The sequence below is a fragment of the Canis lupus genome, chromosome 2, assembly GCF_011100685.1.
Source record: "Canis lupus familiaris isolate Mischka breed German Shepherd chromosome 2, alternate assembly UU_Cfam_GSD_1.0, whole genome shotgun sequence".
Taxonomy (NCBI): domain Eukaryota; kingdom Metazoa; phylum Chordata; class Mammalia; order Carnivora; family Canidae; genus Canis; species Canis lupus.
In genome coordinates, this window is record NC_049223.1 from 2,437,081 (window position 1) to 2,465,016 (window position 27,936).

General features: G+C 38.2%; 1 protein-coding gene across 25 annotated transcripts in view; it reads left to right on the forward strand.

The window, feature by feature from the left end:
* The window catches only part of PARD3 (par-3 family cell polarity regulator), a 650,509-nt gene that overhangs the window by 73,235 nt on the left and 549,338 nt on the right, over window positions 1–27,936 (forward strand). The window contains exon 1 of one of the 25 annotated variants that reach the window (XM_038529691.1): window positions 27,242–27,260. The exons of the other annotated variants lie outside the window; for them this stretch is intronic. Within the exon in view, the coding sequence (XP_038385619.1) occupies window positions 27,258–27,260 (3 nt within the window). The 5' untranslated portion in view covers window positions 27,242–27,257. Of the gene's footprint in view, window positions 1–27,241; window positions 27,261–27,936 lie in introns of those variants that run through there. 25 annotated transcript variants of the gene reach the window in all.

Sequence of the window (27,936 nt, forward strand, 5' to 3'; positions counted from 1 at the left end):
TGCCTTTGGCCCAGGGCGCGATCCTGGAGACCCGGGATCGAATCCCACGTCGGGCTCCCGATGCATGGAGCCTGCTTCTCCCTCTGCCTGTGTCTCTGCCTCTCTCTCTCTCTCTCTCTCTCTCTGTGACTATCATAAATAAATTAAAAAAAAAAAAAAAAAAAGAGTTGGAAATAATTGTGTGCACAAATAGTAAGACTTTTTAATAGGGTTTTCTTTTTAAGATTTGTGTTTATGTGAAATGCAGGGTTTTGTTGTTAAAAAAATATGTATTTTACAGTTTGAAAACAGTGGCCTCAGGCATTTTCTTTGTAATAAAGAGTGCAGTGGAGTATGAGGCCCTGGAGAGATCACTGCATTCCGCAGTGCTCCACTTGCAGGTAGTCAAGGGAAGGCTAGAATAAATAAAGGACACTCAAAGTATCTAACTTAACAATGAATTTTTGTTAAGGATTTAAGCTGTTGAGGAATTTAGCATAATAATTAGATCATCCCATCAGCACAGGCTATTTTTTCTCTTGTTCTGTTTGTAATTTTAGGCAAAAGAAAGGGAAAGCTTTCATTGATGGGTCAAAAGATCAATGTGTATATATGCAGCTGCAAATAAGGTATTTTCTTTGCACACTATATTTTTTTTTTAAGGGGAAAGAGGGAAAAGAAATGAAAGCAACCCTTGGATTATTTATTTTTTAGGACTTCCCTCCTCAGAATTATTCATGTTTGGGTATGATTTTTAGAAGTCTCAATTGCTTATATAAAATATTTGGGAACGGGATCCCTGAGTGGCTCAGCAGTTTGGCGCCTGCCTTTAGCCCAGGGGGCGATCCTGGAGTCCCGGGATCCGAGTCCTACGTCAGGCTCCCGGCATGGAGCCTGCTTCTCCCTCTGCCTGTGTCTCTGCCTGTCTCTCTCTCTCTCTCTCTCTCTCTCAAATAAATAAATAAATAAATAAATAAATAAATAAATCTATCTTTAAAAATATAAAATATTTGGGAAAAAATGCACACGAGGAAAAAAATCTGCGATTTTATCACTCCAAGAACATTTTATTACACAAATGGCACATAAAACATATAAATACCATATATACTTATATAAATACCATGTAAAATATTTTACTTAAAAATTGGAATTATACTATATGTATTGCCTTGCTGAAGTGATTATAGGCAAAGTGTATTGCCATTTGCCACTTACTTTGAATAAAAAAATAATCAGATTTTTTTTCTATTACAAAGGATCTGATGGGAATCTTTTTGAATAAATAATTGCATACATGTACTTTATTTTCTTAGGCAAAATCTTTGAAGCCTGTTTGATAAGGTTAGGTAGCATTTTGATAGACATTGCTGATGAAATAAGGGAGAATGGAATGTTTGAAGTAGAAGCCAAATTTGAGGGCTGGCAAGAGGATCTGTTGAGTTGGAACAGATCATTTGAGGAGGAAGAAGAGTGAAGGAGATAGGGTGGAGAATTTAGATTTCAGTCATCACTGCATATCTCATAACATCTTATATGGAGATATCATAACTTACGTAACCATTTCTTAATATTTTCTCAATATTCTGTTATAAATAATGACTGCAACAGCATTTTTATAGATCCATTCCCTGGGAATTTTTCCTATAGAATATAAATGAGTTGCACGGAGCAAAGGAGCTACACATCTTATGTTTTATTAGATATTGACAAATGTCACTAAAAAAGACAATTTATACCCTGTATCTTGTGAAGACTAAGTTACCTATTTATTAATTTTTTTTGTAAATTTGATATTCAAAATTGGTATATCGTCATTATTTTTATTTTCTTAGTTTATGTATATTCCTCACAATTTTCTATTTATTCATTTTAATTTGAGGTTGTTTTCCTGTTGAGCCCTTTAAATAGTAACTTTTTGGTAATACAGATTGAAAATACACTTTCTAATCTCTTGTCCATTGTTTAACTTTTTTTAATGGTGTATACCACACTCTACAGGAATTTTTAAGTTTCTGGCTTTGGGGTTTTACATTGAGTTTTGCTTAAGAAGACCTTACTCTAACTGCAAAAGGATTCTATATTTTAAAATTTAATAATACATAAAAAATAATAAAGCAAAAACATGTAGAATCTAATCTTGGATTAATCTGGAGTTGATTTTGTAGTTGGGTGGGAGTAATCTAAATTCTTCCCTGCCTCACCCCTGTTCCCCAAGGGGAGAGCCAATTGTTTTGACACAGTATCTCAAGTTTCTGTTTTTTGTCTGTTTTGTTTTTAAAGTGCAGGTACATTTCTATGTATAGTCAGGGCAAATCTTCCTCAATGAGAATTTGCCCTTTAAGTGCAGAAGCATATTATCTAAGTGCTTTTGTGAAGTACTTTGTTGACAATTCATGTGTTTACTTTTTTAGGTTGGATAATACTGATGCATTATAATCAAAGTTTTTATTTTTTGCATTATAATAAAAGTTTTTAAAGGGAATTATTTTTTGAACTTGATAAATACATTTCTTAAATCATAAAATGAGATTAGGATATACTTTGCAGGTCTTTTTAAATGTTTTTTAAAGCATGTGGTTGGCATACATACTCTATACTATTTTTTTTTTTCTGAATAAGTGTTGGTTTTGCTATTTATGGGATTCATTTAGTTGATAGGAAATAAGTGGAAAATAACTTTGACTTTACCTTTGTAGAAGTATAATTTGCTCTTTCTGTGGATTGCAGTTAGCTTGATATTAGAAATTTTGTGAAGGATCATTTCTATTAAGTTTGAATCTGCTTACTGGAACAGATACCTGATAAAAATTGTGATCATGCTTGTCAATAGTTTTTTGGTATTTTTAAAGCTGGATACTTTTTAGAATAAGTGACAACATGGAAGTATGTTTATATTAAAATCTTAGACAATTAGTAGTAATGAAAATTTTTCTTCTAAAATTTTGTCTTAAATAGAAAGGACCATTGAAGAGTAATTATAATGGGATTTTCAATACTAGTAGTTGCTGGCAGTGATACTTCCGTATGCAATCAGGAAATGACTGGTTTAATGACTTTGTTAGTCATGCTTTTGTGCATGATTAATGGTGTTATCTTTGAACTTTGGTATAAAGTCTAAGAGGGAAGCAAATGTTTCATTGTAATGGTGAGCCTTTTATGTTTGTAGTTGATAGAGATGTATTGCCCAGCACCTATGTTTTTCTTGAGAAACGTTGTGTTTCATTGCTTGTTCCCAGCCAACTCCTTTCTTGAAGTGTCACGTCATTTCTTCCAGAGGGCAGAGGAGAGGAAGAGCCCAAGAATGAGTGGGGATTGGGGAAGAGATCCTAGACTGGGGCTTTGTGGAGGGCTCCTCCTTGGAGTCTCTTGTCTGCCTGATGCTGAAAGGTGGATGGTGCTCCCTCAGGGACCTTTGCTGTTTGTATTTGCCCTAGTGGCATGTGTCACATTGGCTATGAGCACTGCATGGGGAGGTGTGGGTTTGTCAGGGATGCTAGCCCACTTATTGGAAGGCTCAGGTTTGTTTTATTAAGACAAATACAGGTATTATGGAGTAAGTTATAAATTTTTTTTAGAAGATTTTATTTATTTATTCATGAGAGACAGAGAGGCAGAGACACAGGCAGAGGGAGAAGCAGGCTCCATGCAGGGAGCCCGACCCGAGACTCGATCCCTGGACTCGAGGATCAAGCCCTGGGCCAAAGGCAGGGGTTAAACCGCTGAGCCACCCAGGGGTCCCCAAGTTATAAATTTTATATGCATTTTTAAAGATAAAATCAAGGTACCCCAACAAAAGAGACTTCAAAGCCATTTTGTACTGGCAAAAGGGAAGAACATGCTTGTGCAGCTCACATCAGACCTTCAGTCATAGAATGTCCTCTATTTTACAGCTTTTACATTTTATTGAGAAGAAAAATGAGAAGAACCTTGTAGGCTTGACTATATACTTAACACTATTGGTGACTATTCTGTGGTTTAACATTTTCCTAAGCTTGCAGATCTCTGTGGTGGCATGGAATGCTGTTTTCCTCTATTAGCTCCCTCCTCTATAGAGACAGGGGAAATACCCTGCTGTCTAGTTTTCAAGGAAGGATTAATAGCTATGATTAATTTTGCAAAAAGCTGTTTTTGAGATTTAGTCTTGCACATTTTTTCCCTTCATTTTTAATCAGTTCTGAGAGCTGAGAAGAGTCAGACATGGGATTATTTCCCATTTTACTTGTCTCCTTGAATTTAGTAGGCTTACTTTGCCTCCCCTCTTGTAAATATTTGCAAATTTATTATAGTATTTACTTTCCCTGTGGTTTAGCTTAAAAGTAAAGATTTTGGCAAAACATGTGGCATGCTGAAAAATATTAAATGAGTAGTTAGAAGATGGAAGGTTTAGATTTTGCCATCAATTGCTATTTGATTTTGACCCTAAACTCTTCTCAGTTGTTTCTTACTACCTCCAAAATCTTTGTATTCACTTAAAATTTAGTGATTCATTGATTAATTGATTTTTAAGGATTTTATTTATTTATTCATGAGAGACACACAGAGAGAGACAGAGATAGAGGCAGAGGCAGAGGGAGGAGCAGGCTTCATGCAGGGAGCTCGATGCGGAACTCGATCCCAGGACTCCGGGATCACGACTTGAGCCAAAGGCAGACACTCAACCACTGAGCCACCCAGGCATCCCTAAAGTTAAGTGATTTTTTTTTTTTAAGATTTTATTTATTTATTCATGAGAGACACATAGAGAGAGGCAGAGACACAGGTGGAGGGAGAAGCAGGCTCCACGCAGGAAACCCGATGTGGGACTCAATCCCAAGTCTCTGGGATCACGACCTGAGCTGAAAGCAGACACTTAACCACTGAGCCACCACCTAGGTGTCCCGAGTTCAGTGATTTTTAATGGCAAATAATTGTTTTATAATCCTTTATGACTTAAGTGTTTTATGAGGAACCTTAATTTCATAGAATATGTAACTACAGGCATTTTTGTTGCTTCTGTGTAAACTTGATGCAGTGGTTCAGGTAGTATGATATCTAGCCAGCGCTAGAGCATAAGTGTAACTTTTACAACTGTCAATGTCAGCAGTTAGTGTCAAGGATTAATATAAAAGGCCAATGTGTAAAAGACTAGTGTAAAAGAACAGCTCTCCAAATAAGAGTAGTGAAATTTATCAGGTAACGGGATCTCCTACAGGAATACATTTCCTGGGGGCCTGGGTTGGTTTCTGCTCAGGTCTCCATCTCATAGTCCTGGGACTGAGCCCCACATCCAGCTCCACACTCAGTGCGAGTCTGCTTCAGATTCTTTCTCCCTCCTCCTCTGTCCCCAGCCCCACACCGCTGTGTGCTGTCAAATAAATAAATAGAACTTTTCTAAAAAGAGTATGTTATCTTTGCATACAACTTAAAATTCACACCAGCTTGAAAGAATTCCTGAAAGAAGATGGTCATAATTTTATGTTTTCACTTCTAAAAAAATGATTTTATTTATTTTTTCATGAGAGACACAGAGAGAGAGAGAGAGAGAGAGAAAGAAAAGCAGGGACACAGGCAGAGGGAGAAGCAGGCTCCCTGTGAGGAGCCTTGATGCAGGACTTGATCCAAGGACCCTGGGATCACAACCTGAGCCAAAGGCCGATGCTCAACCACTGAGCTACCCAGGTGCCCTTCACTTTTATTTATTTATTTATTTTTAAAGTCAGAAGACCAGGATAAAAGTGGAGAGGAAAAATTTTAAAGAAGTAGCTCAAAGCATATTCTGTAGATGTTTATAATGATGACTCAATCATGTGTACATTCTTAGAGCTACAAATATCTTTATAATACAGACACCCTGCTTTTGGACATTTCTAGCTATAAAATTATTAAGTTTGGGGAACAGAGTTTTGTAATTTACAGGTCTGTGTAAGTCTGTGTAACCAGATCAAAGTTTAGCTGTTTTCCCTCCCCCATTGTTTTTGGTGTCAGGCCATTTCCCTTTAATTGGGAGATGTTAGAATAAGCATACCTATGAGAGACAGACTCAGTGCTGGGTTTATTAATGAGTGATTTTGAGGACATGGTTTACTATGCCTCATGCACCTAAGGTCTTTGAGAATCCACAAATGAAATTTCTTCCTGGTAATTGATCCAGTTATGGTTCTCTCCTTAAGTGTATATGCACAGTGGTCCCCTTCATCCTTGGTTTCGCTTTCCCTGGTTTCAGTTACCCATGGTCAAAGCAGTCTGGAAACAGGTGATTCTCCTAATGTATTGTCAGGTCACTAGTAGCTTAACAGTTATCACAGTGTCTGCACCTTTCATCTGACTTCATCTTATCATGTAGGTGCTGTATCATCTCACATCATCACAGGAAGAAAAGGGTGTATACAATTACAATAAGATATTTTGAGGGAGACCACATGCACATACTTTTTATTACAGAATATTGTTATAATTGTTCAATTTTATTATTTTTAGTTTCTTACTGTACCTAATTTATAAATTAAACATCATAGGTATGCACATATAGGAAAAAAACATAGCATATATAAAATTCGGTACTATTTGCTGTTTCAAGCATCCACATGCTGCTAGAATCTTCACAGCCCATCTGGAGACCTCGTGAAGTGCACTTTGAATATTGCCTTTGATTTCACCTTGTTCTAAATTTCTCTGCTCTTGATTTTGGATTATTATTAAAAAATAATCCTTCATTATGCAGATTTGTAGCTGTAATAATAGTACAATATAATGTTAGGGGTTTTCAGTCTGCAAACTCATTAATTTCTAGAACCAGTTAATTTATCCTTTAGTAAACAAGATTTGGGTTTTGAGAGAGACTGGGAGAGGCTCTCAGGTATTATAGCTGTGGACAGAACAACTTTGTGTGTCCCTGACTGCTCCTTTTTATATATAGCTGGATTTAATTAGTTAATGTGTTGTTAATTTTTTTTTGTGTTTGTGTTCATTAGGGAGATAATATCTATATTTTAATATGTTCCTCTGATTTTTAAATCTGATTTTTAAACAAGAGTAGTCTGAACTTTCAAAATGAGTTGAGAAGTTTTCCCTTTTAGTTCCTTTTTTTTTTTTTTTAAAGGTTTTATTTATTTATTCATGAGAGACAGAGAGAGAGAGAGAGAGGCAGAGACACAGGCAGAAGGAAAAGCAGGCTTCATGCAGGGAGCCCGACGTGGGACTCGATCCTGGGTCTCCAGGATCAGGCCCTGGGCTGAAGGCAGGCGCTAAACCACTAAGCCACCCAGGCTGCCCTCCCTTTTAGTTCTTGAAAGTGTTTACATTAAATTGGCATTAATTCTTCTTTAAATGTTTACAAAAGAGAATTCAGTAATGAAGCCATCTGAGCTTGGAGTTTTCTTTGTGGGAGAGTTTTAAATTATGAATCTATATTTAAAAACAGATACAGGGTTATTGAGTTTTAAATCTTGTATCAGATTGGTAATTTGTGTCTTTTGAGGAATTGGCCATTTCATCTGAGTTTGTCAAATTAATTAGCATAAAGTTGCTCATCATACTCCATTATTATCCTTTTAATATCTATATGATTTGTGGTGATATCCCTGTTGCATTACAATTACAATATTACAATTTGTGATTTCTCTTCATCCATCTTAGTATCACTAGGAGTCTATCAGCTTTATTGATTTTCAAGGATCTAATTTTTGGTTTTGCTCATATTCTGTATTCATCCATTTGCAAGTTCCTTGATTTCTCATTTAGCTTTACTATTTCCTGCTTTATTCTTTGGTTTAATTTGCTTATTTTTTTAAGGCTTCTTAAGGTGGAAACTTAGATAATTGTTTTTAAGCCTTATATAAGCATTTAGAGCTATAAATTCCCCATCAAACTTTAACTACAATTCACAATTTGTGATACGTTGAATTTTTATGACTCACTTAAGATAGCTTCTAATTTCCCTTGTGAGTTCTTTTTACCCGTGGGTTATTTAGAAACATACTCCTTGTAATTTTCTTTTCTTTTTTTTTTCTTGTAATTTTCAAATAATCCAAGCATTTGGAGATTTTCCACTTATCTTTATTATTGATTTATAATTTAATTTTGTGGCTAGTGAACATATGGCTGTATTATTTCAGTTCTTTGAAATGTACTGAAACTTCCTAATGACTCAGTGTATGGTTTTCTGAGTGAATATTCCACGGGCACTTGAAACCCTTTTTGTTTCTTATCTTAGTCAGAAAAGGAAAGACAAGTTGGATTGAGAACAAAACGGCACCTTTCTTCTGGCTGAGATGTGGGAGTAATGCAGGCTGATGTGTTCACAGTGACTTTGCTGTTGTATTTTGTATGGGGAGAGGTCAAGGAGATCCCTTCCATGTGGGATTGACTACAAAGCTGTAATGATATAGGAGGTAATTTTAGTTTGTTGAAGGAAGATTGCTTAAGTGGTTCCTTCCTCAAATTGCAAATTCACTTTCGTTTTTCTTGGCAACTCAAAAATTAATAGAAATACAATTTGTCTTACTGAAATTCTTTTTTTATTAGTAGGTCTGTTATGTAATATGTATACATATTCTAAGGATGGTAATTTCATAAGTGGGTGAACTCAGACTGTTTTTTGAAATGACAATGTATCTGCTCTGCATTTCCCTATTAAAATACTAAAATTTGATGCCTTGAGCCTTTTCTTAGAATTTTATAGCTAGAGTGAGGCAGATAAAATAAAACACCTTGGGATAGTCAGGAAAAAAATTACCACATTCTTTTAAAGAGCTTATACCAGCAAGGGGCTCTGTCAAATAAATACAACCATTTGGCAACATAAATTTTCATTCCTAGGAATATTGACCCAATTGAACTTCACTAATCCCTAGACATTGGGTTTTTAAAAAAGCACTTTCCTTTTACTGGATTGTGATAGATACAAAATCATAACAGATCATAACTGCAACCAAAAATCAAACACTTACTTCAATAACTAGTAATACTGATATATTGTTCATATATGAACACAAAAGAGGTATTCCCATGAAAATTTGATTTCATCCAAACTAGTTGAAAGTTTTATAATTTTTTTTTTTTTTTAAAGATTTTACCCGTTTATTCATGAGACACACGCACACAGAGAGGCAGAGACACAGGCAGAGGGAGAAGCAAGCTCCATGCAGGGAGCCCGACATGGGACTCGATCCCAGGTCCCCGGGATCTGGCCCTGGGCTGAAGGTGGCACTAAAATGCTGAGCCACCAGGGCTGCCTGAAAGTTTTGTAATATTAAACATATTTTTGTTAACTTTACTAATTTAAATTTTCATTGTCCTTTTGACATAGTTTTATGTAATTGTTAACTTTACTAATTTAAATTTTCATTGTCCTTTTGACATAGTTTTATGTAATTGTTAACTTTACTAATTTAAATTTTCATTGTCCTTTTGACATAGTTTTATGTAATTTGCAGGCTCAGAAATTCTCATTTTCAACAGTCTGCATTCCTGCATCTGTACATTTATTTGTCTAGAAGGGCAAAATTTCTAAAAGATGAGCTAGGAGATTAAAGCTGACAGGTGTCATAAGTAAGTACTGCACGTCTCATAAGATAAACCATGTTTTTTCTTTTTAAGATGTTTCATGAGTGATAACACTTAGGAGATAGCTCTGACAAATTATTTTATTGAGCATTTTAAGAAACATGCTGAAAAATTTTTATGAATTGCTCTTTATTTCTGATTCAGATTAGAAAACCTATTAAAATTCTTTAAAACACACATGGAAAAGCCCCTGGTTTTGGCTAAAGGGAGGCAAGGGGAATGTTGGATGTGGGTTTTATCAGGAAGTGTATCTTTCCTTCTTTTCCCCATCCTTCTAAATTTAATCTCTCCCTGGGGATGGATCACGGATGAGTACACAGCCAGGAGAAAAGCACAATGATATACTTGGGCTGCTGTCAGATTACTTTCAGGCTCCTGTAGGAGATTGTTCATTGCATAATGAAGTTAATTTTTTGTGTGTAACTTCTTTAGTGTATTGGGAATTAAGTGGGAGTTATTTTGTGCATGTACTTGTCAGATTGGCTTTTTGTAGCAGACCCTTCTATAGTAAATAAAGATGTTTAGCTTCCATTTTACATGTGGAATACTTCAAATTCTCACAATAATTTTTTATTCATAGCAGTATATCTTTAAAAAAGGAGGTTACCTTGGCATTTTAAGGATTTATGTATGAGGATAATTTGATTATTTTACCTAATGTGAAAACCCTGAATATTATACTAAATATGACAAACTATTTTAAATGTTAATGTACTGTTTAAGAATTTGGAATCTGGGCAGCCCGGGTGGCTCAGTGGTTTAGCGCCGCCTGCAGCCCAGGGCGTGATCCTGGAGACCCTTGATCGAGTCCTGCATCAGGCTTCCTGCATGAAGCCTGCTTCTTCCTCTGCCTGTGTCTCTGCCTCTCTCTCTCTCTCTCTATGCATCTCTATGAATAAATAAATAAAATCTTTAAAAGAAATTGGAATCTTTGCTATTTCTAGATAATGAGAAAGAAAAGGCAAGTATACAAGTGGTTGTATTCTGGGCGTAAAAAATGTTACAGTGACATCTCTGATTTGGGAGTACTTAAAAGTAGGCAACTGTGTGACATACGAACTGAAAACTGGTTAGCTAAGCACTAGCACAAATGAAAGCACATGATTTTAAGTTGGAGAGGCACCAGTTCTCAGTGGTAAGATGATGGTGGAGCAGGAGGACCTTAGGTTTGCCTTGTCTGATGAATACAACTAGGTAACTAGCAAATCATCGTAAATACCCCAGAAATTGACAGTGAAGCTTGGCAGAACAAACTCCATAACTAAAGGTGGAGAAGAGGCTACGTCAAAGAAGGTAGGAAGTGTGGAGATACAATTTTGAGAGAAACTGAGATTTGAGAGAAACTGATCTATAGAGGGGAGGTTGTAGAGAAGGGTGAGAGACAGATCAGCACACAGGAGAGTACATAGGGAAAATGAATCCCCATACCGATTGGCTTAGAAAGTGAGATGGGCCAAATTTTGTGACTTCTGGCAGTCAGCGGGGCTTAAGTCTGGATTTTTAAAGGTCACTGGGCTAGGCTAGGTTAGAGCCCCAAGGGTATTGCACTGCTCTTGGAGAGAAGGTAGGCAAACAGCCTGTGGATATACAATGTGAAAACAATGATCTGAAAAATACTAGGGGCACTTGGTGGGGATATTATTTGCTCATTTTGGAGCATGTTCTAGAGAGGCAGCATTCATAGAGAGACCCGCCTGGGAACAGAGGAATTGGCTGGTGGCCTTTCCTTCCCCTGTCCCTCAGTGCAAGTGCTGGGCCACCTGTGGGAACCAGCACAATGCCAACACTCACTACTTAACTTGTTTACATCAAACTCTCCCTCTCCTGCCCCTTGTGCACTGGTGGAACAGTCCTTCTCAGACTCACTTGCCTCAGTCCTACTGCAGTGGGACCCCTCTCCCAGAAGACTGGCCCAAACCCAGCTCATACTGCATCTCCCCATGCAACGGTTTTACAGTCTCAGTTTGGCAACAGTGGCAACAGGTCTCATTTCACAAGCAGACCAGAGCACAACTAGTTAAAACGTGCCACATTCAGGCCAGGGACTAAATACTGTCCACAATAGGTAAAGAGATCTGCTGCAGAGGACTGGCTTGAAGGATAAGGCAGCCAGAACAAAACAGCAGGGCACATGCAGCATACTTTGGAGATACTCTCAGAAGTTCCAGGCACTGAGGAACAGTGGACACTACATAGCAGAACATTATTAGACCTCGTCTTCATAAGGCCATTACCCTCAAAATGTAGCTGACTTTCCTAGAAAAGGTTTTTCCAGAGAAACAGGCACAGAGACGTAGACAAAATGAGAAGACAGAAATTTATACTAAATGAAAGAACAGGAAAAGGCCCTGGCCAGAGATCTAAGCATAACAGATAAAAAGAATATGTCTGATGTAGTATTTAAAGCACTGAACATGAGAATACTCACTGCACTTGAGATCAAAGTAGAAGACATGAGTGAGATCCTTAACACAGGGATAAGGAATAGCAAAGCAGAGCTAAAGGGCTCAATAAATGAAATGAGAAACACACTTGATGGAATGAACAGCATGATGGAAAAAGGAGAGGAACAAATTAATGACCTAAAAGACAGAGTATTGGAAAGTAATCAAGCTGAGCAAGAGAGAAGAAAATATGCAAAACAAGAATAGACTTAGGAAATTCAGTGACTCCATCAAACATTAGAACATTTATATTATAGGAGTCCAAGAAGAAGAGAGAAAAAGAGGTAGAGAATTTGAGGAAATAATAGCTGAAAACTTCTTTAAATATGGGAAAGGAAACAGATATCTAATTCCAGGAGGCACAAAGAACCCCCCAAAAAATCAACAAAAGCAGATCCACGCTACAATATTATAATTAAATTGGCAAATAGAGTGATAAAATTAAAAGCAGCAAGACAAAAAGTAACATACAAAGGAAACCCCATATGGCCAGGAGGGAATTTTTCAGCAGAAATTTTCTAAGCCAAAAAGGAGTGGCATGATAAGTTCAAAGAATTGAAGGGGAAAAATCTACAGCCAAGAATTCTCTATCCAGCAAGGAAGGCTGTCATTTGGAATAGAAGGAGAGAAAATGTTTGCCGGGTAAACAAAAACTAAAGGAGTTCATTACCATAAACTAGCCCTGCAAGAAATATTAACGGGGACTCTGAGTGGGAAGGGAGAAATCAAAAGTGACAGTATGAAGGTAGAGAACAGAAAAGCAATGAAAATGAATATTTCTGTAAAAAATTAGTCAAGGAACTTAAAAAATAAAATGATGTAAAATGAGACAACATATACCTAAGATGTGGGGAGGAGAGGAGTAAAGATTGGGTTCAAACTTAAACAATTACCAACTTAATATGGACTGCTGTATGCAGAGGAGGTTATATATAAACCTAATGGTAACCTTATATTCAACACCAGTAATAGATATGAAAGAATAAAGAGAAAGAAACACAAATACATCACTAGAGAAAATGAAAACACAATGGTCCCAAACCTTTGGGACACAGGAAAAGTGGTTCTAAGAGGAAAGTTTATAGCAATATAAGCATACCTCAAGAAGCAAGAAAAATCTGAAAATAACCTAACTTTACACCTAAATAAAACCTAAAACCAGCAGATGGAAGGAAGTAATAAAGATTAGAGCAGAAATAAATGATATAGAAACTAATAAAAGCAATAGAATGGATCAATGAAACCAAGAGCCAATCTTTGAAAAAAATCAGTAAAATTGATGCTAAACCTCTAGCCAGACTTAGCAAGAAAAAAAAAAAAGAAATGACTCAAAATCACAAATCAGAAAGAAATAGCAACCAACACCATAGAAATATGAAGTTATAAAGAATATTATGAAAACCTATATACCAATAAATTGGATAACCTGGAAGAAATGTGTAAATTCCCAGAAACATATAAACCATCAAAACCGAAACAGGAAGAAGTAGAAAGTATGAACAGATTGATACCCAGCAAAGACATAAACTCTGAACAAATAAAAGTCTAGGATCAGATTGCTTCATAGGCAACATCTAACAAACTTTTAAAGGAGAGTTCATACCTATTTTTCTCAAACTATTCCAAGAAATAGAAGAAGAAGGAAAACTCCCAAATTCATCCTATGAGACCAGCATTACCCTAATACCAAAACCAGGTAAAGACACCACTAGAAAAGAGAAGTATAGGCCAATATCCCTAATGAATATAGACACAAAATTCCTCAAATAAATGCTAGCAAACTGAATCCAACAAAACATTAAAAAAATCATTCGCCATGATCAAGTGTGCTTTATTCCTAGGTTGCAAGGATGGTCAGTATTCACAAATCAATAAGGAGATACATCAATAAGAGAAAGGATAAGAACCATATGACTATTACAGTAGATGCAGAAAAAGCATTTGACAGTGTACAACATCCATTCACGATAAAATCCTCAAAAAAAAAAAAATAGGTTTAGAGGGAACATGCCTCAACATAATAAAGGCCATATATGAAAAACTCTCAGCTAACATCATCCTTAATGGAGGACAAACAAAGCTTTGCCGTAAGGTCAGGGACAGTAAAGGATGTCCACTCATCACTTTAATTTGCATTGTACTGGAAGTCCTAGTCACAGCAATCAGACAATAAAAAGAGATAAAAGGAATCCAAATTGGTAAAGAAGAAGTAAAACTTCCACAATTTGCAGATATCATGGTGCTATATATAGAAAACGTAAAAGACTTCACCAAAAAACTGCTAGAATTGGTAAATGAATTCAGTAAAGTCATAGGATATGAAATCATTGCACAGAAATTGGTTGCATTTCTATACACTAATAATGAAGCAGCAGAAAGAGAAATTAAGAAAATGGTCCCATTTACAGTTACACAGAAACCCATAAGATACTTAGGAATAACTTAAAGTAGTAAAAGACCTGTACTCTGAAAACTATAAAACACTGATAAAAGAAATTGAAGAAGACACAAATAAGTGAAATGACATTCCATGCTTATGGATTGGAAGAACAAATATTTTGAAAATGTCTCTATTATTTAAAGCAATCTACAGATTTAACAATCTCTATCAAAATAGTGACAGCATTTTTCACAGAGCTAGTCCTAAAATTTGTATGGAATCACAAAAGACCCCAAATAGCCAAAGCAGTCTTGAAAAAGAAAAAAAGAAAAAAAAAAAGAAAAACAAAGCTGGAAGCATCACAATTCCAACTTCAAGTTATAGTGCAGAGCTGTGGTAATCAAAACAGTGTGGTACTGGCATACAAATAGACAGATAGATGAGTGGAAGAGAATAGAAAACCAGAACTAAACCCATAGCTATATGGTCAAATAATCTTTGACAAAGTAGAGAAGAATATCTAATGGGAATAGACAGTCTCCTTAAATGGTGTTGTGAAAACTGGACAGCAACACGGAGAGAATGAAATTGAACCATTTTTTAACACCATACACAAAAATGAATTCACAAAATAGAGTAAAGGCCTAGAGGTGAGACCTGAAGCTATAAAAATTCTAGAAGAGAATACAGGCAGTAATTTCTTTGATATGGGCCATAGCAACTTTTTTTTCTAGATATGTGTCCTGAGTTAGGGGAAATAAAAGCAAAAATTAACTATTGAGACTAGATCAGAATAAAAAGGTTCTGCACAGTGAATGAAACAGTCAACAAAACCAAAAGGCAACCTGTGGAATCGCAGAAGATATTTGCAAATGACATATCCAGTAATGGGTTAGTATCCAAAATATATGGAGAACTACAAGTCAACACCCAAAAAACAATCCGAGTAGAAAATGGTCAAAAGACATCAATAAGAAGCCAGATGGCCAACAGACATATGAAGAGATGTCCATCATCACTGACCTTCAGGGAAGTACAAATCAGTCACCTGATTGTACAGTGAGGTATCATGTCACCTGTCAGAATAGCTAAAATCAGCAACACAAGAAATAACAGTTTTGGGGAGGATCTGGAGAAAAAGGTACCCTTATGCACTGTTGATGGGAATGAAAACTGGTGTGGCCACTTTGGAAAACAGTACGGAGGTCCCTCAAAAACCGCAAAATAGAACTACCCTCCAATTCAGTCATTGAGCTTCTGGATATTTACTCAAAGAAGGCAGAAACACTAATTTAAAGAGATAAATGCACCCCTATGTTTATAGCAGCATTACTTACAGTAATGAAATTATGGAAATAGCCCGTGTCCATCAATTGTTGGATAAAGATGTGGTCTATATACACAATGGAATATTCCTCAGCTGTAAAAAAGGAATGAAATCTTAGCATTTGCAAGGACAAAGATGGAACTAGAAAGTATACTGTTCACCAAAATAAGTTAGAGAAAGACAAAGACCATTCATACGTAGAATTTAAGAAATAAATGAGCAAAGGAAAAAAAAAGACAAATCAAGAAACAGATTCTTAACCATAGAGAACAGACAGATGGTTACTAGAAGGGAGAGTGTAGGGGGATAGGGGAGTACACTTGCCATGACGAGCACCAGGTATTGTGGTGGAATAACTGTATGGAATTGTTCAGTTACTATATTGTACACCTGAAACTAATATAACAATGTATGTTAAAAAGTGGAGAGGCACCTTTAGGTGCATATTTTCCATTATTTTATTATTTTATTATTTTTTATTTTATTTTCCATTCTTTTAATACTTACCTTGTTAGGTTATGTTTCAGGATTGAAGATCATTTTGCCGCTTTGATTTGTGAAGTGCTCTATGCCACTACCATCTGCAGAAATACTTAAGATTGAGGTTTAGTTGGCTACTAATGTGAAAACATTCAGAAATGACACTTGTTCATTGTCAGAGTCTTTTAGAAATTTTATTTGTTGTGTTTTAATGCACAGGTTTCCTAAAGTGTATTTGTATTTACTTAAAGTATTACATTATTTTATTATTTGAGAGCTGAAGTTTTTCTAAAAAATTGGTTTATTAATTATGATAAATTCTGGGCAGCCCTGGTGGCTCAGCGGTTTAGCGCCGCCTGCAGCCCAGGGTGTGATCCTGGAGACCCTGGATCTAGTCCCACGTCAGGCTCCCTGCGTGAAGCCTGCTTCTCCCTCTGCCTGTGTCTCTGCCTCTCTCTCTCTCTCTCTCTCTCTCTCTCTCTCTCTCCCCCTCCCCCCTCTCTGTGTATTCTCATGAATAAATAAATCTTTAAAAAATTATGATAAATTCTTAACTAGACCAAGGATAATGGAGAATGAAGGGCTTTTGTTCTGCTTTGCTCACTTACAGATCCATCACACACACACTACTAAGCTTCAAAACATTTAGATTTTAATAAAATAGCCTGAATAAACTTGGTCTTTGGTCTGTAATCCATTGCAAGGGTCTTGTGTTGTCTCAGTGTTAGATGTTAGGTGCCCACGGGCTCTGCCCAATAAATGGTGGTTAGAGGGTGTGAAGGGAATGGATGCAGTGGCATTTGCGTGGGGGTGGTGGGTTGAATACTTTCGTTATGCACCACAGGGAAACTCACTTTTAATTCTCTAACAAGAGAGTGTTTAATACAGGGCCGGAAGAATTTTATTCTGGCAACTGTGTGTAGGATCTGGAATGGAGAAAGGAGAGAACAGGGACAGACAGAAAACCTAAAAGGTTTCAGAGTGCCTATAAATCATCGTGTTTAGAAAGTTGGATAGTTACTGATTGAAAAAACAAACCCAGCAGTCTCATTGCAGCGGTCAGATTTGCTTCAGTTAAAATGAATTTCATCCTCTTTATAAAGTACGGGGTGGTAGTTCTTTGTGCTTTCAGGGTTGAGCCATCTGGGAGGGTAGACCTGCTTGGGGTCCTGTATGGCTTACTCTGCCTGTGGAGAGTCTGCTTTGGACAGTAGACAGATGCCGTTCATCATAAACAGTCTGAGCAAATGGGAAGATGCCACATAAAACATCAGAGCGGGCAACTTTTCCCAAGACCTGGAGTTTCTGGGTAGGAGTGAGCTCACACCCTTGCATGCCCAGAGCAGCTGCTCCTTAGATGTGGTTTTTGCTCTTGACTCTGCAGGAACCCACCCACCCTGCCCCTTTCATTTACTCTCTCATTTCCCGTAGGCATGTGAGCTTGGGACTTGTGCACCCAAGCATTTAAAACTTCTTGGAATGATGGAATAGCCCACCACATTGTGTGAAGTGGGAATGGATGGGATGGTCTGGTTTGTGTGGGCTCAAGGGACAGTATAATGTGGAGGGCGGGGGGGGGGGGGCAAGGTCTTGTACTGCCCCTTTATTATTAGATGGGGAAGTGGCCAGAGCTTTTAATTGCCTGAGCTCACACAGCTAGTTACTGGCAAAGCAGGGAATAGAGTTGATTCCCCGTCTACAGAAACTAATGGGCAGCTGCCAGCCATGGAAGCCTCGGAGACACTGTGAGGTTGTAGAAGCCTCTCTTAGGTCTGTGCTCAGGGAGGAGGGTGTAAAGACATAATGCTGGCCTTTCCTATACATATAAGAGAGAAGAGCTTTTGTTTTAGGAAACCACTAACTCTTGAGTATGAAACTCCTATAGCTCCTGGGAGCTATAGGAAGTTTTAGGAAGTTACACTGCATCTAGCTCAGAGGCATTTGGCTGTTGATGGATATAGTTAGGCAGAAATCCATCAGATGCAAATTGATTACCTATATTGACCCTTAAACCTGGGAAGAACTTTGACTAAATTTTTGTCTCGAGAAATTCATACTCACATACTGCATTTAGCTGCTGCATGGCTGAGAACAAAGGTTTTTTTTTTTTTTTTTTTTTTTTTAAAACCTCAAGCATACTCAAGATAGTAGGTAGAATCAGCATGTTAAGCAAATTATACTTTAAGTATACTGGAGAATTTACCTATTTACAATGTAACTTGATATTGAGTTATAATCCTGGTGTGAAGTGGTGGTGTTCCTAATGCTGGTTGCACAGTAGTATCGCTTTGGTTTCTAAATTGGTTGTTCTGGGTTAGAGTGGATGGGTGGTACCTAGTTAATAAAGCTGCTCAGGTGTTTCTGATGAATCAGGATTGAGAATCACTGGTATTTAGTGCCATTCCCTTTTGAGACAGATTGACACTAGATATTTGTGTTCCTAAAGAGTAGATTTTATAGTGTGTAATACTAGCCTACATGGTTGAGGAAGAGACTTTTTTTTTTTTTTTTTGAAAATTCTGGCTAATAATAATAGTAAACTAATACTGAGCAGTAACTAAATAAATGTCTTGAGCTGTTTTAACTTCGTTAAGGGCTTTGACTCATTTAATCCTTTTATCTCCTCTATGAGTTGGGTGCTCTTGTTACTCAGATCTTGGATGAGGAAACTGAGGCAGAGAGAGGTGTTAAGTAATTTGTTCCAGTGAGGTCCAGGTCCTTCTTAGCTTCTGAGCTCTATTGTGTTGAATGGACTCATGTTTCCTTCATATTTATGATTAACAAGCCATAGAGCTCAAGAAATTGATTATTTATTTATTTATTTATTTAAAGATTTTATTTATTCATGAGAGAGACAGAGAGGCAGAGACACACACAGGCAGAAGAAGAAGCAGGCTCCATGCAAGGAGCCCAATGCGGAACCTGATCCTGGGACCTCCAGGATCATGACCTAGGCCGAAGGCAGATGCTTAACCGCACTGAGCCACCCAGGTGTCCCCAAAATATGGAGATTCTTGATCCAACATCCAAAATCCAGTATCTCATCAGTGTTATACATAACCTGGAGTCCTGAAGAAGTCATTTCCACAAGGTAAAGGAGATAGAGCAACACTGCATTTATCTGAAGATGACAGTATTCCTCATAGGAGAGGACCTCATCTCCCGTGTGCACATTGAAAACAGTGAAGACTGGTTACTGGGCGTGGATCTTGCTTAAACTGCTGGACCTTATCGGCCTGACGCATAGAGCAGTAGAGAATTCCTCTCATACAGTTTATAGCAGAGTGCTCCAGTTCTTGGGTTCTTCCCATGTCATCATCAGTGGGCCTGTATGCAAGAGCCAAACCCAGGCCCCAGACTGTCACGGATTTTTGCCTTCTGATCGTCTCCGCATGTTTTAGTGGGAAAGAGACCTGTGATGTTGACTTGACAATTCTGTAATAATGATCCAGTTTATCCCACAGAGTTTCATTATCAGGTCTTGGAAGATTAATGCTTTTAAGAGGTTCATAAACTGAGCCTGAGCGCTTGGCGTGGGCTCTTCGCTCCAACACCAGCCAGTTCACTTCAGCCATGAGCTCAAGAAGTGGATTTTATTTTTACTTTATTTTTTTAAAGATTTTATTTATTCATGAGAGACAGAGAGAGAGAGAGAGAGAGTGGCAGAGACATAGGCAGAGGGAGAAGCAGGCTCCACGCAGGGACTCTGATGTGGGACTTGATCCTGGATCATGCCCTGAGCCAAAGGCAGATGCTCAACTGCTGAACCAACCAGGCGTCCCAAGAAGTGAAATTTTTTTTAAAGATTTTATTTATTTTTTTATTCATGATGGGGGGGGGGGGCAGAGACACAGGCAGAGGGAGAAGTAGGCTCCCTGCAGGGAGCCCAACGTGGGACTTGATCCCGGGTCTCCAGGATCAGGCCCTAGGCTGAAGGCAGTGCTAAACTGCTGAGCCACCCCGGCTGCCGCTCAAGAAGTGGATTTTAAAGGTGTTGGCATTTCTACAGCTTGCACATTTGCTTTGCAGCTGGTCTTTGTCCCTTGGACTATGAGTAGACTGTGTGATGTGTAGTCCAGGTGTGCTGCCATTGGTCACACAGTGAGGCTGATTTATCCCCAGGGCTCTCCCCCACTCTTAATCACCCACCTTTTGGTATTCTGTTTTCAGGATCAATAGCACAGCATGGCAGTAAAGAGAAAAAAAATATCTCAGTCCTGGTCAGTTTTCTGATTTATTGCCAATTTAATATTTTTACTAGTATGTCCTGTGGTCCTATGTACTATACTTACTGTGGTGATAATCAAATTATTTTAAATAATTTATTGAGGTCAGGAACAGGACAGTTTACTATTTATAATTTTTTACTAGTAAACTTAGAAATTTGCTAACAAATAGAATTATTTTACTAGCAAATTTAGGTATGTTTGAGGTTTTGGAAAAAACTAGTTGTAAAGGAGAAATGAGGGATGCCTGGGTGGCTCAGCAGTTAAGTGTCGACCTTCAAGCTCAGGGCGTGATCCCAGAGTGCCAGCATCAAGTCCCACATTGGGCTTCTCCCTCTGCCTATGTCTCTGCCTCTCTCCCCGTGTCTCTCATGAATAAATAAATAAAATCTTTAAAAAAAATAAAGGAGAAACGAAGAGAAATAAACAATAGTACTGTGCCCACCCTTATAAGAGAGAGGATGCTCATACAACATGAGCAACATACATACAACATACATCCAGTACAAACTTTTAAAAATGGGCATGATTTGGGGGCATGGCTCATGGATGGCTGGATGGCTCATGTGGTTAAACTTCCGACTCAGGTCATAATCTCAAGGTCATGGTATCAAGCCCGACTTTGGGTTCCACATTGGGTTTGGAGCCGGCTTAAGATTCTCTCTCCCTCTCCTTCTGCCCCCCCACCCCCAAACAAAATAAATAAAAATGGGCATGATTTGGAAGGCCATTTTAATTGCATGGAGAAAGCTATAGATCACGATGCAGCTTTCAATTGCACCGCATTGTGTTTTTCCCATTCCAAAATGTGTTATATAGAGAAATATTTTAAGCAGTATAGGATTAGTTCTGCAACATTCTCACTGTTTATTTTCTCATGAACACGAGTTTATTCTAATTTCTCATTAAACTGTCCCCACGCTGTGAAGTTTCAATTAAGATCCGTTTTTGCCTTGATGGGATGAACTGTTTCTGTCCATGGAGAATAGGGAAACTTTGTGCTCATAGAGTGCTCTCTGCTGGTGGCTTTGGTTTTAATAGTAGTTACACACCCATCACCATGTAAGTACAGAAGTGGGACACACGAACTTGAGAGTCAAAAGAGATTTAAAGATTTAAAGCCTGGCTCCCAGCTGGGTGCCCCTCTGCCGTGGGGCAGAGAATGTAAGACAGCCCCTGTGGAAAAGGCTGGCTCCCGTGCTTGGTCCTGCATTCTTGCTGACGTGCCAAGCCCAGGGGCCTTCAGTGCCTCTGCTGCATCACTGTGATCAATACTTGAGCATATTTTAAAACACAGGGTACTAGGATAATGCAAAATTTATGAGGTGGTTGGGTTTTTTTCCCCCATAAGCAGGGAACTGGCTGTGGATAAGAGGGAGTTTAAAAGTTTTCTGACATAATAAAGCTGAGATTTATTACTATGATCTGATAAATACCTGATACATTTTGTTTTTTAAAAGCTTGTTTGAAATATACAGTAATCTAAGCTGAAAGGAGTTTATCATCTTATCTTTGACAAAACACTTGCTTTAAAATGTGGGGAGTCGTTAAGGTACAATGTTCCTTTAAGGAGAAGCCTATCCCTACCCCCAGAATAGGCACAATGACTTTGCTGGAATGTGTGCATGCACACCTGCATATGTTTCAGATATAATTGATTACTTTTCATCTTAAGGTTTTAATGGATACATGTGAATCAAGGGCATTCCTTCCCTTCCTGGAGTCAATTTGGCAAATGGGAATATTACCACACTGATCTTGAGCTTTGTAAATACAATTCTGTGTTTTGGAAGGGGGTTTTAAAAATGCTTTGCTCTATCCCAAATACAGAGGCAAACAATGTGAAGCTATATGAAGTCAAAAGTTTTTGAGACTGAGGCCTCAGTTGAGAGCTTAGGCAAGAGACTCATGTAGTAAGTGTGCACAGGAAGTGTGAGGCTCACCGTGTCCCTATGTAAGAAGGGAGGTAGAATGACCACAGGGGGCACCATGTTATTATTATTTTTTTAAAAAAAGATTTTATTTATTTATTCATGAGAGACACAGGTGTGTGTGTGTGTGTGTGTGTGTGTGCACGCGCGCGTGCACACAGAAACATGGGCAGAGGGAGAAGCAGGCTCCATGCAGGGAGCCCGACATAGGACTCGATCCCAGGTCTCCAGGATCAGGCCCTGGGCTGAAGGCGGCACTAAACTCCTGAGCCACTCGGGCTGCCCCACCATGTTAAATATCAAGTCTAGGGACACCTGGGTGGCTCAGTGGTTGAGCGTCTGCCTTCTGCTCAGGGCATGATCCTGGGGTCCTGAGATCCAGTGTGCATTGGGCTCCCTGTGGGGAGTCTGCTTCTCCCTCTGCCTGTGTCTCTCATGAATAAATTAATGAAATCTTACAAAAAAAAATCAAGTCTAGGTTATCCTGGTCCTACTTGAGATGAAGAGCCAGGCCTTTTCTTCAGCCCTTACTTGTCATAGCACTTCCGTGGATGTTTCCTGTGATTGTAGCTTATGGTGACTCTGTGTGAAAGCACCAAGCCAGTTTACTATTAAGACAGGGAGTAGGTAAACTAATTTGTTTTCTGAGTAGGTAATGTCCAGTGGGAAGTGCAAGGGTGGATGACAGGATGGTGGTGGCTGAGATCTTACTATTACTATTTAGAAAATAATAAAGCTGATGTTTTTCTAGTGTTAGAATATACATATTTGCAATTTAACATGTGCTTAATTGAAAGTATAACCCAAATAGACATTTTTTTCATATAACTCAGATTAGCAGTGATACTTCTTTATTAATATCTTCTATCTGATACCGAATCATCCTACTTAGGAGTTCTCTCACTTTCTTCTTTAGTTTGGTCCTAACTGGTGAAAGCTTGGAATCTGACAACTTTGGAAGATTCCAGTCTGCAGTGACTGTGATTTGAAATGTGGAACAGTGATGCCTTGCTCCCCTAGCGTCTCTGTGAGGGTTGATACCATCCCCACCCCCCGTCACTGTGCCATCACTGTGGGCATTGGCACTCACCGGGATGGGCCCCCTCTTCCATCTCCTCGGTCCAGCTGGAGGTGTCTGACCTCTGCGGTGGGGTTGGGGGAAGAGGCTCAGCCTCCTTCACTGTCCTCACACTTCCCCCACCCACAGGTGTGCTGTGCCGCTGAAGCATTTCTGCACTACTAACCTCTACTATTTTTCTTCTTTTCATGTAGTTTACTTTGTACTCTGTTCTTCCCACATTTGTTTGAGCCTTTTCAGAGACAAAATGGAGATACAGGAAAGAAATAATTTAACTTGAAGATGAGAATTCTGTTGCTTTTACAATACAATCACCTTAACTCTACAGTTGACTTCTTGTGGTTGCCCTTGGCCTTTGTAAAGAGTGATATGTTGCTTAAGATTCATATACAACTATATGTACACCATACACTGTATACAACCAAGCTGATTCTGCTTCAGTATCATAGTTAGGTAAACTTTTTCGAGGATACTTAGACTATTCAGTATAGATTTAGAATAAACTAATCACCTATCTCAAGATATTTATATTGCGTTTCTGGTATTATGCTGTGTGCAAAGTTTTATCAAATGTCCTCTAATCAGTCTGAAAAGTGTTTTCTTGTACTTCAAAGGCAAGTTATTTAAATTACAATGGAGTTTGCTTTACTAAATAATTTGAAATATTTCTGTAACTTCAATAGTGTATACTTGTATATCTGTAAGTTTTATTTCAGGTGAGTTGAGAAGAATTCTTGACACAGTATGAAATGGTATTATCTCCAAGGCAATTTTTTTTCCAAGTTAGAAAAAAACTCCACAGTGTCAAAAATTCACACTATACTTATTTGTTTGAAGGAGAAATTGTTTTCTTTTTTCTTTTTTTTAAAAAAGATTTTATTTATTTATTCATGAGAGACAGAGAGAGAGAGAGAGAGAGAGAGAGAGGCAGAGACACAGGCAGAGGGAGAAGCAGGCTCTATGTAGGGAGCCTGACATGGAACTCCATCCCGGGTCTCCAGTATCACACCCTGGGCTGAAGGTGGCGCTAAACCGCTGAGCCATCTGGGCTGCCCGAGAAATTGTTTTCTAACACACCTTGCACTATGAACTGAAATTTTGGTGCTAGCACTTGTTTGCATGTCCATGCAAGACTGAGATAAGCTTTTGCAGCAATGTCAAATGACTGCAGGACAGACCCATACAAGAATGAAACTGGAGGCTTTGAATTAAATACTCAGACCATCTGAGTTTTGTTTTTCTCTTGGCGTCATAAACTTTCAGTAAATATGGGCGCTGGTATTATATTTCACATCTGTGGGTGTGCTAAATGTATGCTAATTGAATTATGTATGTAATATTCATTACTCAGCTGTGATGTGAAAATTGAAAGTCTTGAATTTGACATTAAGTTCTTGGTCCAAATCTTAGATTGGCCTGAAATGTCTTAGTGGTGAGAAGATAAAAAGGGCCTGATTACTATGTGACATTGGGCAGGGCTAACTAAAAAGGTGGGTGGTTTCTCTTGTGCTCATATGAACACATTGATCGCTTCAGCTGTCAAACAAGTTTTATGTTTTTCTTGTCTGGTCTTGTTGACCTGCTATTTATTTTAGTCTTATGATAAACAGGAAGAGCTGTTCTAATACTCAGAGGGAATGTTTTAAGAACTGTTAAACAAATGTGAGGAATGAGAGTTTCATCCAGAAAGGATTTAACTTCAAAAAAAAAGGATCAGAGGGGAAGAATGTAAGATCACAAAATCTTTAAAATTTTAGAATTAAAAAATTCTATTTGGGGTCTTTCAAAATGGTTTTTTTCTATTCAGATCTCAAATTGTAGGTTCACATTTCCTGCTTCTGTTGGTGATATATTACCTTGTTTTAATAGTTGTTTAGTACATGACACTTGAGATGACATCAAGTTTGGGGCTCAAGTGAGCAATTTCTATGCAGGTCTGAAAAGCTTAGCCCTGGTAGGGATCTTGTGTGGCCAGCTTGGCTCAACATTTCACGGTCCCGGGGTAAAGAAAAAAGTAAAAGACATGTGTTGAACATTGATCATGTCCAGGCCTCGTCCCCCATTATTCAAACATGCCATGTATGTTTTGGCCTTCCCACCTTTGTCCTAAGATTTACCCTGATTGAAACAAAATAATTCCTTCATGAAGGGTTCTTTGTCTTCAGTGTTTTCTGAATTTTTGTAATTCCTGTACCACTTGGTTGGCATTTAATTTTGATAATTAGATATTGTTAGTGAGCTTTCCACATACCTATGGCTTGCCTCCCCAAATTAATATTAAAGTCTTGGCGAACAGGGCCCATTATCACAGACTTGGCTGTACCCTCTTTATTCCAAAACACAACCACTTTCAGACTGAGTGTTAAGTTCTTAATTGACCCATAGTATATATCATGCCATCCTGTTATCGCCAGTTGTTCAAGTATGTGCTAAGTGTGGAAATGTTTTCAGCCATTAGGAGCCTGCACATGGATACTCTTCCATATCCTCGCCTAGTCCTGGTGGCAGCACTCTTCAGCAGTCTGGATGGGCTCCTGGCTTTGCTTCCTGCAGCCCACTTTCTGCGTCTGGGTGGTGCAGTTGTGGTTCCAATGCCATCAGCAGACTCTCTGCTTTGGGAAGCCATTCCAGGTGGATGGGGTCTGTAGAGCTTATTGCTCTGCTACTGCAGGGGCACATGCTTATAAGCATATGTTTGATGGAGAATGCTAGGTAGGGAAAGTTAGGTAAGTCTTAATTTTATGAGTTGTTTTCAAGATCAGGTTATGGTGGTCATGGGAGTGTTTATCTTATTTCCACTAAGGGAAGGAAAACTGCCCTGAGTGTGTTCAGTTTTCTTAATGTAGCATCGTAGACCGGTTAAGCCATATGTACTTAACTGGTGACCTCAGGGATAATTTGTCCCTCATTTTTATACACAAGGCCTCAGGTGCCCACAAGGAGGAAATGACTTGTGCAATGCAGGCCACTTAGCCTGTAGAGCCATTTTATTGCCCTTTTTTGTGGCCACTGACAGGCAGAATATGTGCCCACTAGATGTCTTTGTCATCAAACCCTGGTTTCTTGTTGCGGCTACTCTATCTGTGTACCTTCAAAGCTTCACAAACTAGCTTTGTTTCTGTTTTGTTGTCCTCCCCACCTTGGTCTGATAAGTTTTTACTTACAGCTCTTATTGTTTGAGGTAGTCCATTTCACACTTTAAGTACTACTTGTGTAATTATGTTTTGCCTGGTGTTTCCATGGAGCTAATTTGTTTCTTTGCTTCCATGCAGGTTTTTTTAATCAGAAACTCTACTGTTAAGTATGCTACAGAATAGTGATCAAACAGATTAGCAGTATGACATTCCGCCTTATCTGTAGGGGACAAGATCCAAGACCTCCAAAAGGTGCCTGAAACCTCAGGGCAGTACTGAACTCTTTGTATACTAACTAGGTTTTTCGTCTACATGCATACCCATGATAAAGTTTCATTTATAAGTTAGGCACAATAAGAGTTAAAAGCAATAACTAATAATAAAATAGAACAATTATAACCATATACTGTAATAAAAAATTATGTGAATGTGGTCTCTCTCTCTTTCTCAGAATATCTTACTGTACTGTCCTCACCTTTCCTGTGATGACGTGAGATGATAAAATGCCTATGTGATGAGATGAAGTGAGGTGAGTGATATAGGCATTGTGATGTAGCGTTAGGCTAATTCTAACCTGACAGTATGTCAGGAGGAGGATCATCTGCTTTTGGATTGTGGTTGATGGCAGGTATCTGAAACTATGGAAAAGGAAACCATAGGGGACTACTGTATTCGTGCTTGCTGTTTTCTCTTTTAGTGCTTGAATTGTGCTACTTAATTTTTTTTTCTTAGATGGTATGTATCAGGTGTACTATAATTTTTTAAAAGGAATAAACTGAAGGCACAGGTACCTAAATTTCAAATACCTCGTAAGGGAAAATATTATAAACTATATAAGGACAGAGAACTAACCATGTATTAAAGGAAATTAGGAAGTTATATGGCATTATTAATATAATCTCCTTTATGTATATTCCATGAGGTATCTTGGAGTCCTTATTTAGAAAACTCCATTTCAGATGTGTTTGAAATTGATCAGATGGGCCATCTTGAGTCTTTAGGGATTTCCAGGGAAGACTAAGTGCCAACATATTTTCAAATAAATACGTTAATAAAGGACTGCAGCTGGGTCTTTGACTTGAGATAACTAGTAATGTGTATCAGTGAATGTTCTGAGTGTGAGGGTCGTGTTCAAGAGAGTCCCTATTGTTTTGTATCTCTAGTCCCTAGAGATTCTAGGAGGGTAGGTAGGGGATTTACTGCTGTAACCCTGTACCTAGTTCAGTGCCTGCATATAATAGATGCTCCATAAATATTTGAATGAGTCCACAGGTTCAGCACAGTGATAAATTATAAAACATGCACATCATCAAGATGTTATTATGCGTGCTGTTGAGAGATAGGGCAAAGGATAAAGTGGGATTGAAGACTGACATTGCAAAGAGATATTAGCCAGGATTTGAAATTTGAG